Source organism: Telopea speciosissima, chromosome 7 (genome assembly GCF_018873765.1).
Source record: "Telopea speciosissima isolate NSW1024214 ecotype Mountain lineage chromosome 7, Tspe_v1, whole genome shotgun sequence".
Taxonomy (NCBI): domain Eukaryota; kingdom Viridiplantae; phylum Streptophyta; class Magnoliopsida; order Proteales; family Proteaceae; genus Telopea; species Telopea speciosissima.
The window spans coordinates 2808976-2819576 of NC_057922.1; the positions used below are offsets into that span (position 1 = coordinate 2808976).

At 39.2% G+C, this 10601-nt stretch overlaps 1 protein-coding gene across 3 annotated transcripts; it reads left to right on the top strand.

The window, feature by feature from the left end:
- Nucleotides 1-701: 701 nt before the first annotated feature.
- LOC122667541 lies at nucleotides 702-10601 on the top strand. Of its 3 annotated transcripts, XR_006333810.1 has the most exons (6): nucleotides 702-1696; nucleotides 6424-6565; nucleotides 6639-8648; nucleotides 9240-9591; nucleotides 10276-10446; nucleotides 10539-10601. XR_006333810.1 is itself a non-coding variant. In XM_043863848.1 (5 exons), exons 1-5 carry the CDS (start codon nucleotides 759-761, stop codon nucleotides 10308-10310), a joined length of 3477 nt encoding a protein of 1158 aa, XP_043719783.1. In that variant the 5' UTR covers nucleotides 702-758; the 3' UTR covers nucleotides 10311-10601. The 3 variants fall into 3 exon arrangements, 2 of the variants coding, with proteins under 2 accessions (XP_043719783.1, XP_043719782.1); XM_043863848.1 differs by having other exon boundaries at nucleotides 10276-10601; XM_043863847.1 differs by lacking the exons at nucleotides 10276-10446; nucleotides 10539-10601 and having other exon boundaries at nucleotides 9240-9702.

Consider the following 10601-nt stretch of genomic DNA (forward strand, 5'->3'; position numbering starts at 1 on the left):
GGATGGGTTGGGTCAGGTTGACCTTGATTGGCACTAATTTTGCTAGGGTCAGGTTGGCCTTGACTGACCTTGGCTGCCTTGATATTTTGCCATTTGGGACCCTTATATACATTAAAAAAGAGAAAAAAAGAGATATTATCAACATTAATCTTAAAGTCTTAAACGTAATATGTAATAATTCATCTCACAAAAAAAATGTACTATAATTCTTTTATATAATTATATAAAATTAGAGTGATTGGATTGGGTTGGGCCAAGCTCATTCTGAGGCTTCAATCTAGGACCGGCCCGAACTCGGGCTTCAAAATCCCAGCCCAGGCCATGTCCGCCTCAGGTTCAGAGGGCCAAACTTAACCCCCCCCTAAGTGCACCAATTAGGACCAACGAAATGATTTCGTACATAGGGGTTGGAGAGGTTATTTCCTGAGAGAATCTTTCACCTTAATTCATTCTCCACCTCAAAAAAATAAAAAAAAATTCTTCTCTAATGGCTCGAGAGCTCTAGTAAGAGAAAAGAGGCTAGTTTTCCTTTTATCTATTTTTCACCAACGAAACCAGAGAGTAGGAGAAGCTGGTCTTCCAAGCCCACGCGCAGGCCCAGGCCCAAGTACCTGACACAAACTCTTTTGGAAACTCATGCAATTTTCATTTCCCTTTGAACTATACGTCTTCTACAATTCGTCTCGCATTTTGCGATTTCCCTCTCTCTGCAGAGGAGGTGCCATAGTGCCATCCCTCTCCCCCAACTCCCCTTTCTGATGGCGATCGTCACTGTCGATTCTTCCACCCACGACCTGCAATTCGAAACAATCTCACTCGTCGATCTCCGACTTCTCTCTCAGTCGGAGCTAAACTCTCTCTCCCTATGTTCCTACGAAGCCTTCGATCTCCGCCACTGCGACGACGTCGTAATATCTAAAATCGACCGCTCCGTCTTCAATGAGAGCTCTGGAAGCCGAAAGCAAACATACTCTCGCCTCCGCCTTGCTCCTCGCAAGCCCGAAATCACCAATGTCGGTCTTCGCAGGCGCTGCGCTGGCCTTCTCCCCCTTCCCAAGCCTCCCCCTGACCTCGTCGACGACCCTGAACGAAAGGAGAACCAACGCATCGCCACTCTTGTCCAAGAGCTATTCTTGAATGACAATTCCGTCAAAACTGATCTAATCCCTCTCGATTCCGAACATATAGAGCCACCGATACACCCGCAACCTGTACCATTAAAGGTCGAAAATGAGTTTCCGCTGCAACAGTTTCCGGTCGTTGTTTCCTGCAAGGAAGTGAAGAAGAGAGGTAGGAAACGGAAGCACGAACTGAAGCCGCCTCAGGTTCAGGGAGATGACAACAACAACGTCATGAGTAATAGCATTGTAGTTTATGACAATGGATTGAATGCCACCAAGGAGCAGACTATGGAGATTGTGAACCGAAATGGTGTCGCCGTTGATATTGTTGCATTGGCTAATTTTCAAGATCCTTTTGGTCCTGAATTGAGAAGGAGAACCGTTGGTTTGGAGACTGAAACGGCTTTGTTAGGGTTTCTGAAGGATCTGAATGGACAGTGGGGCAGCAGGAGGAAGAAGAGGAAGATTGTCGATGCTAGTGATTTCGGGGATGCGTTGCCCAAAGGTTGGAAGCTTTTGCTCACGCTCAAGAGGAGAGAAGGTCGCGTGTGGTTAAACTGCCGCAGATACATAAGGTCTTATCGTGTCTTGTTTACATTTTCTTTCACCCCAACTGTGAGTCTCCTATTAATCTTAATAACAACTACTACATGTTAGAATGTAATGCCACTTTAGTTTCAAGATGATACGCTTATAACCTTGCTGGTTGCAGCATGTGCATTTGTAGATATGGTCAACTCTGATAATGTAAAATCCACTATATTGATGAGCGGTGTTGAGTATGATTCCCGCTATTGTCCCAACAAAATAAACTGCAAAGCCATTGAATTGATTAGTCTTTGTATAATGAAGGAAACATATTTGACCCTAATGAGAAATTAGTTTGGTGCTTTTAGTGATTAAGCGAAAGACTGGCAGTTGTAGAGTTATCATCTGTTAGTCTTGAATTTCAGTTTGTCATTTATTTACATGTCAGCTTTTACAACATAATGTTGGAAACTTGGGGATGAATAAAAGTGTGGGAAGGTATTTGGTGTAAAGAGTATACCCTTTATGTTTGTATCCCTTAACTCCATACCATTATTGTCTGAAAATGGATACAAATTCAGTTTTTTCTATCTAGTAAGTGTATTCTGCTTTTTGTAGTAATGCCCAAGAGCTTCAAGATGTGGGACAGGTTTAACAACCTGTGCAAGCTATGAGCTCAACTTGTAACCCTATGAAGGTGGAGGGGTGAGTTTTGGAGTCAGTCCTAACCTTTGGCGTTTTTTCACAAAGTGGCTGCCGCCTTCAAGACTCAAACCCTGACATTGCCTAACAGTCTGAACCTTTTACCATTGCTCTACTCAATGGCCCCTCTTTTCTCTAGGTTGTATGGTCCAAATTTTATTCTGTTCAAGGTGGATGATAATTGCCTTCTCTTAACTTATCATCAATTCCCTGCTACATCTAAATTTAGATAAGTTCTTTCCTTTTTTCTTTTAGATTGTTTCATCACTTTCCGTTAATTGCACTTTAATTGATTGAGCATTTTCTGTTAAAAAAATTGTTTATTCAACGAGCATTATTGAATATGAAATTCAGCTGAGATTTGATTCACCACAAGTACACAACCTACAAAAATTTTTTTATTGTACATCTTCTAATGAAACTTGGAATTGCAAGATCTTAGTCTCTTTTGGAAGCTAAATGGATAAGATTTCACATTAAATAAATGATTAATTTACTTTTTATAAAATAGTCTCAAAGAAGAGTGACAGAAAAAATCTATATAATGACCCAAAATTCAAACTGAAATCGACCATTTTGGATGCTTGCATAGTCAGAATGGAAAGTTACAAGGTGTGTCTATTGTTAAAAATGTAAGTGTCTTGCAATTAAGGTCTCTAGAGTAGGGTTAGATTTTGAATTTTGACATGGAAATTCAATCATAGAAGGGAATCTTAGGAGGTACAGCTAGGTTAACTTGGAGTGAGTTTTGATGGAGAAAGAGTGACACCTGCGGCAAAGGTGTTATGATGAGTCAGCAGAGTAACATTGGCTTTGGATGGTATTAGGAACTAGAGTAAAAGGGGTTTAATGTGGTTGGTTGGGTTTGGTGGCTGTCTGGGTGAAGTTTGTTGATAAGGATTGAAATCTCCTGTGGCGAAATTTCTCTCTGCAACAGGCAAAGACCAGGGCTTGCTTTAGATGGTTAGGGTCGAGTCAAATGAAGCTTTTAGCTGAATTAATTGTAAATTGATTAGGTAATTGGTGAATGGCATGGTTTAATGGAGTTGTAGAAAATCTGGAAATATTATAGATGAGGACTTTGATACTTTGGATCTTTCATTCTACCCACAGTACCTGTGTTGGACTGGACACAGAATGACAGATATATGGGTATATGATATGTGAATGATCCTCCAATTACAGGCTCAATTTTTTATATTGAAATCTTATTTTCCTCTTTCTAGGATGGTGTACATGCCATACTTGCACATGCACACAAGATAAACTTGGTATTGTATTATTTGCAAGTACATGTGCTGACTCGAGAGTTTTAGTATTCTTTTGCATTTGAAGTTCTTGAAGTCATATTGCGAGTTATGACTGCATATTTTTTGAGGTACTATGTTCTTTTCAGTTTTGGATATGATACACATTGATTGCTAATATAAATAACTAATGTGCCAGGATTATCAACTAACTAGCTTACTCGGAAACTGTATACAGTTGTATAAATGATGTGTCTATATACCCATACCTTGTTGGTGGAACTACGTAAGCTGAGACTCCATATCCTAAGATCTAATGATTTGACGGATTTTAGTTCCTGGCACATACCTGCACCATGCTAATGTAGCTTACTAACATAATAAGAAGAGTTGCCTAAGGTAATAACACCTAGGCCCCATTTGGTTGCAAGGGAAATTAAGGGGAAAGTGAAAATTTTCAATAATCATTACCCAACCTGATTGTATAAAGTAGTTAAATTTATTACGATATTTAGTAATGATTACTTTTTAGATGTATCTTTTATTTTACTTTTCAAACTCAAGGGATTTGGATGCATAGTAAAGTGAAATTTAATAACCAAATATAGAATGATTTGGAGTTAGTGAAATAATCATGTGGGGTATGATTACAAAAGTTTCCTTTGTAGGTTTAAAATTTTCACTTCCCTTCCCTTCCCTTTAATTTCTTTTGTCAGCGTTTTCAGATGAAGGACTTAGGTACTCATAGGTATTTCCTTGGCATTGAGGTTCTACGAAGTAAGAAAGGGATCAGTCTATCTCAAAGAAAGTAAGTGTTAGATCTCCTATCTGAGACAGGTATGCTTGCTTCCAAGCCTGTTGACACTCCTTATGGATCCCCACCAGAAGCTTGGAATTGATGATGGTGAAGACCTTGAGGACAAACATCAATATAGAAGATTAGTAGGCAAACTCATTTATTTGAATAGTACAAGACCAGATATATCCCTTGCAGTGGGTGTCATCAATCAGTTTATGCAAATACCCAAAAAGGGCTCATTAGGGGGCAGCTTGTTGAATGCTCAAGTGATAAAAGGTCTACTACAGGTTATTGTACATTTGTTGGAGGGAACCTAGTCACTTGGCGAAGCAAGAACCAAATAATCGTGGCTAGGTCCAGTGCCGAGGTTTAGTATCGAGCTATGGCTCATACTGCAGTTTAACTTATTTGTTTAAAGTCTTTACTCCAAGAGTTTGGGTTTCCAGTCACCTATCCTATGAAGATGTTCTGTGATAATCAAGCGGCTATTTATATTGCTATTATACTCATGTTTCATGAGAGGACTAAGCATATTGAAGTTGATTGTCACTTTGTGAGGGATGATGTCATGAATAAAATGATTGCTACTCCATTTGTCTCTTCTGCTGATCAGCTTGGCGACTTGTTTACTAAATCTCTATTTGGTCCTACGTTTCGGAAGAGTTGTTCCAAGCTAGGTATGGGTGACCTGTATGCTCCAGCCTGAGGGGGAGTGTCAAATCGTAGTCCCTTTATGTGTACCACGATAGGAGGAGTTCCCCTCTCTATCATGGATTGCTTCTATGCATTGTTTTTCTCTTATTCCCCCATTTCTAGTTGTACTAGGAATCTATGTTTGGTAGTAGTCTTAGTTTCTGGTTTCTTAGTCTGAATAGGAAACTTTCTATTGTAATCTTAACTCTATAAATACAATGGAAGGATGGGAGTCTAGCCATCAATTGCTTGTCTCTTTGGGAATTGCTGTGTTCTTCTTCTTCTTCTTCTTCTTCTTCTCTCTCTCTCTCTCTCATGGTTATTGGTTTCTAACTCTGATACTGTAACACTATGTTCCCACAGACCTTAGAGTCGAAGCTAGCGAAACGAACGAAATGGGTCGAAATTGTACCTTTTATATTAAAGGTTTGTATCGTTTCGGTTGAAACAGTACCGAAACCACAAATATCGTCCAAATTTCTCCGAAACAGTGAAATTTCCACTAAAACATTGCATTTTTTTATTTATTGCAGTGGATTTCTGAAATTTGGTGAAACCTTGAACCTTGTTCCAAGACTCTGGCCTGGTTTTTCATCACTTCTTCTTGTAAAACATTTTTTTGGAGGGGAGGATAAACAAAATAAAATGAGAGAAATGTACTAGTTACGTCTGTTTGTTCATAAAAATGATTTACAAAAAGATTGAAAAAAAGTGAAACTCTTTAACAGTCCTATTCCTCGTGAGGTTTTACGCTTTACCACTCGCCACATATGGGTCACGGGTGGGTCGATGTGATAGAGAACCCTGCATGCATATCACTATCAAAATTCCCACTATAATTGAGTGATGAAAGTGGCCCAAAGTTCAACAAAAGTTTCAATAGAATTACAAAATTGCCCAGAGAGAGAAATTAACATAAACACAAATGGCATGTTAATAATTTTGAGTCACTTGCTCATTTGGGGCTGAAATTTGACCAGCAAGATGGGTGTGAAGTCCTCTATCACATGGATGCATCCTTGTATTGCCACATGGTAGGTGGTGGAGTGTTTACTTCACCAGATATGGAGTTGTTTAACTTTCACCGGAAAAAAAATTTCTGATAGTGTTGGTTTTTGACCTTTGAGAGATCTTGCAGGTGGATATATCCTATGTTGGCTACAAATCTATAGAATACATGAGAAATGCTCTTGTTCTGTTGTTTTTTTTTTTGGGTATACATTGTTCTGTTGGTTGATGTGGCTTCTGTTGTATATTTCATTGCTTTTCATTATTTTCTCTGTTTCATAATTTGTTTCTTACATCTTTTTGTGCTTAATTTGGTATTATCCAGCCCAAGCGGACATCAGTTTGTCACCTGCAAGGAAGTTTCTTCATTTTTGCTGTCATATTTTGGATCTCAAGATTCAATCCTGCAAAATTTTGGTCATGGTGATAGGAATACTCAGCGGACCCAGGAATTGGCTTCTCAAATTGTAAGTTGGTATTTACCTAATAGGTTTGTTCTAGTTCAAATTCATTTTATTAGTTTTGTGGGACATACAACAGACTGCAGGTCTTACCTGTCAAGAGGACAACAATAAGGAAGACCCCATTTGCCATTCCATATCACCTATGATAGTTCATATTGATGACCATCATAAGCAAGTTGCCTTATTGGGGGTTGAGAACCTGGCTGAGGTTCAAGTACGGGATCTTTTAGAATGTCACAAATGCAACATGACTTTTGAAGAAAAAGATGCGTATTTGCATCACTTGCTGTCGTCTCACCAGAGGAGTGCAAAAAGGTGTAGAATTGGTTCATCCATTTCTGATGGGGTGATCGTTAAAGATGGAAAATATGAATGCCAATTCTGCCATAAAATTTTTGAAGAAAGGCATCGCTACAATGGTCATGTCGGGATCCATGTAAGGAACTATGTCAGGAATCTTGAAGTTTTACCAGGTCCAATTACTGTGCAAAAAAGCATTGACCCTTTGCCCTCAGTTTCTGTTCCGTCTGGTGTCCATATTATGGGTTCATCAGTTTACATTAACAAGGGTTCTATTCCAGAAACTTCTACTGCCAAACCTAGTGGTGAATTGAATGTTGGCTCTGTTCATTGTAAACTGGATGTGATTTCCACTCATGCAACTCCTGCTGAATCCAACTGTGAATGGATGCGTTATTCTTCTGGTAGTAAACAGGTTACAGAGGCTGATGATAAGAGCTCTATTCCAGAAGTTGATGATGCCAAAATGAATGAACTGAATGTTGGTTCTCTTCATTCTAAACTCACAGCAACTTCCATTCTGGAAACTCCTACTAGTGAATCCATATGTGCACTGAATGTTGATTCTTCTCCTAGTAAACAGGTTGCAGAAGCTTATAAAGATTCTATTCCAGACACTACAGCTGCCAGACTTAATGATGGACAGAACATTATTTCTTTTTGTACTGAACAGGATCCAGCTTCCATTCTGGAGCCTCTTCCAGGTGCACCCAAGTATGAACTGAATGTTGCTTCTCAGGGTAATCTGGTCAAGGAGGCTAGAAAGGTATGTAGTACAGAAACTTCTACTGCCAAATCTGATTATGAACAGAATGCTGGTTCATTTCATACTAAGCCAGAAGAGGTTCCTATTCAGGAAACTCCTACTGATGAATCAAACTTCCAACCTAATGTTGGTACTTGTCATAGCAAACTGATCACTGAAGCTAACACGGATTCTGTTCCTGAAGTTTCTGCTGTAGAATTTTTTGATGGAAGGAATGTTAGTGCACTTCATAATATACCAGATGAAACTCCTAGTGGTAAATCCAACTGCGACCTGAATGCCAGTTCTTCTCACAATAAATATGTTATGGAGGCCAGTAAGATTGAAGAAACTTTGGTTGAGAATTCTTACAATAAATTATCTTGTGATTCTAAGAGGCCTGATAGTAAATCAAGAATGGCTGGTGAGGCTAACGATGTTGGAAATGATAAATCCTGTTATTGCTTGGATTCTGGAACTTTTTTTTGTAATCAGAAGGATTGCAGTACCTTTGATACTTTTGATGAAAATGATAGTTATGCAGTTACTTCAATTAAGAATGATAAGTGTGGTATTGAGCTTGAAAGGCTTTCTGGAAGTTGTTCACCAACTCCTGGTAAGGAGCAAATTTGTGGGCTTGATGGTATCGTGAATGAGGCTCTTACTAGTGTTACAGAGGGGCCCAAACTTGATAAAATGGACAAGTCTGGGAATAGTGAACTTGAAAGTGGTTTCAGCAGCTGTGATGCTGGACCCAATAAGAATGTTGTATCTGAGACTACTTGGACTGCTGATAAACGAAATGTACCAGAGGATGGAGTGGCTGACCTCTCATTGCCATTGAAGCAGTCATCAGGCTCTAAGAATGAACTTGGAAGTGGTTTTGGAAGCTGTGATGCTGAACCCAATAAGGATGTTGCAACAGAGGCTAATTGGACTGCTGATGGAGGAAATGTACCAGAGGATGGGGTGGTTGACTCCTCATTGCCATTGATGCAGCCATCAGGCTGTTTTCCGGATCCTAATATGACCTTAGATAAGGTATCAGGCCTCATCCCTTGTTTTCTAATATATGCATTTTTCTAAGTTAAATGATCAGATGTTCTGGTAATTATCTTTTTGAACCATGTATTTATCACGAAGTCACTTGGCTTTACGTACTGTTTCTTTAGAATAAGGGTTTTTGAACTGTTTTTGTCATAATGTCATGCTTCTCTTCCACATAGCTGATATGGAAGAGGGGGGGGGGTTCAGTCCATGTGAACACTATTTCATAATAATTGAATTGAGAGGCATTCTTGTAATTTTTTCACCTTGTATCCCCTGTTTGTGTGGGAGTTAAAATCTTCACGAGTGAGATGCTGAGATGGGTGTGAGTTTCTCTATTATTTAAAGCCATGTTCACCACGTGGCAAGCTGTGGTGGAAGACAACTCTCACACCCCTGTGAGATTAACACCCCCACAAGGGGAAAAAAAAGGGAAAAGCAAACGAGGAAGGAAGAAAAAAATGTTTTCTGAAATCTGATTGCTAAAACCTTTTTATTTGTGTTTTTCTTCATAATTCTGATTACGAGTGAAAAAATTTCAGCGTTTTCATCTTACTATGAGTGATGTTTATAATCGATGGACAGGGAGCAGATGAATTCTGCAATGTCAAGAAGCTTGAAAACATGTCGGGTTTTGAAGAGCTGAGGTTGGATGATACAGAGCCTTCACGGTTCAGTTTTATGACTGGGCCAGAATCAAGATCTCTGCCAGAAAAAGAATCCATGGGCTTTGCATACAATTCAGCGTTGGGGCAAGAGCTTGATTCCACTGTTCGGTTTGATCTGGAAGCAGTCTCCCTAATTAAGGCTAGCACAAATCAGCCTACAACTGTTTGTGTATGGTGCAGAATGGAGTTCAACCACGAGGCAGTCTACTCTGAAATGCAATCAGATTCATTTGGTTTTATGTGTCTGGCCTGCAGGGCCAAGATATCAGGTCAAGTAAATGTGTTGGATACTGACTTGCCAATGAATTCTGACCGACAATGAACAATGATATGCTGCTCTTATTTATTATGGGAATTTAGGAATAATCTCTTTTCATGCATGGGGTAATTTCTATCTCTCAGAATGATCTACTATCAATTAAAAATGCTGGCCATTTACTTCTCTTTTGTTTTTTTCTTCTTCCCACCCACACACCCCCACACACGGATAGATAGGGTGCCATATGGAGTGGCAACTTGTCTAATTCCAGAGTAAATTTCAATCATATGCCGTCCCCAAATCCAAAAAAAAAAAATCATTGGTATTTCTCCCTTGGTCTTATCAGCCATTGACTCGTTCTGCAAGAGGCAGAATTTCAACTTTGCTTAAAAACAAGCAATATGTGTTTGATGAACCTTACCACATGATTAGATGGTGACATGAATGATATGTCCAGAAAATTTCACTGCCACCGTAATTGTTACTTGGTAGATATTACAGCGCTGTAAAAAAGAAAGCTTACCTTCATGGATATCTATCATGTGAAGGCTTATATATCTATTCTGAATTTCTGACAGCTGGATATATTGCTCATAATTTATCACTGTCGTTGTGCTGTTTTCTTTTTATATTCTGGCAGGTAATTGTATTGAGACAGATTATATCTCTAATATTGATTACTTTCATGTTCCAGGCTGTAACACTACAAAAGAGATGCAGGAAGGTTAGATTGCTAATTTCTTATTGGGTTGCAGTTGCACAGCAGTCTTGGACATGAATTAGGATCCCCAGTTTTGGTGTAGCTGTACAGATGACCACGAAGAGAATATCTATCTGGAGTTTTGCTTCTTGATGGAGTTACTTTGTAAGATTTTTCCATGCTCTGTGTTTAATTCTTCTAAAAGACTAAAACCTGTTGTGGTTAGCTGATTTCATATTGCCTCTGTATCACATCAGCCTCATTTGTCAAGAGGATAGGAAGGGGAAAGAGGAAAGAAAGAGAATAAAGGCAAGTTGTGG

Bases quoted from the DNA above. Each gene is read 5' to 3' on its own strand.
- LOC122667541 (XM_043863847.1), top strand. From the start codon at position 759: ATGGCGATCGTCACTGTCGATTCTTCCACCCACGACCTGCAATTCGAA. The intron at 1,697-6,423 runs GTCTTATCGTGT...GGTATTATCCAG, and splicing joins AACTGCCGCAGATACATAAG to CCCAAGCGGACATCAGTTTG. The intron at 6,566-6,638 runs GTAAGTTGGTAT...GACATACAACAG, and splicing joins AGGAATTGGCTTCTCAAATT to ACTGCAGGTCTTACCTGTCA.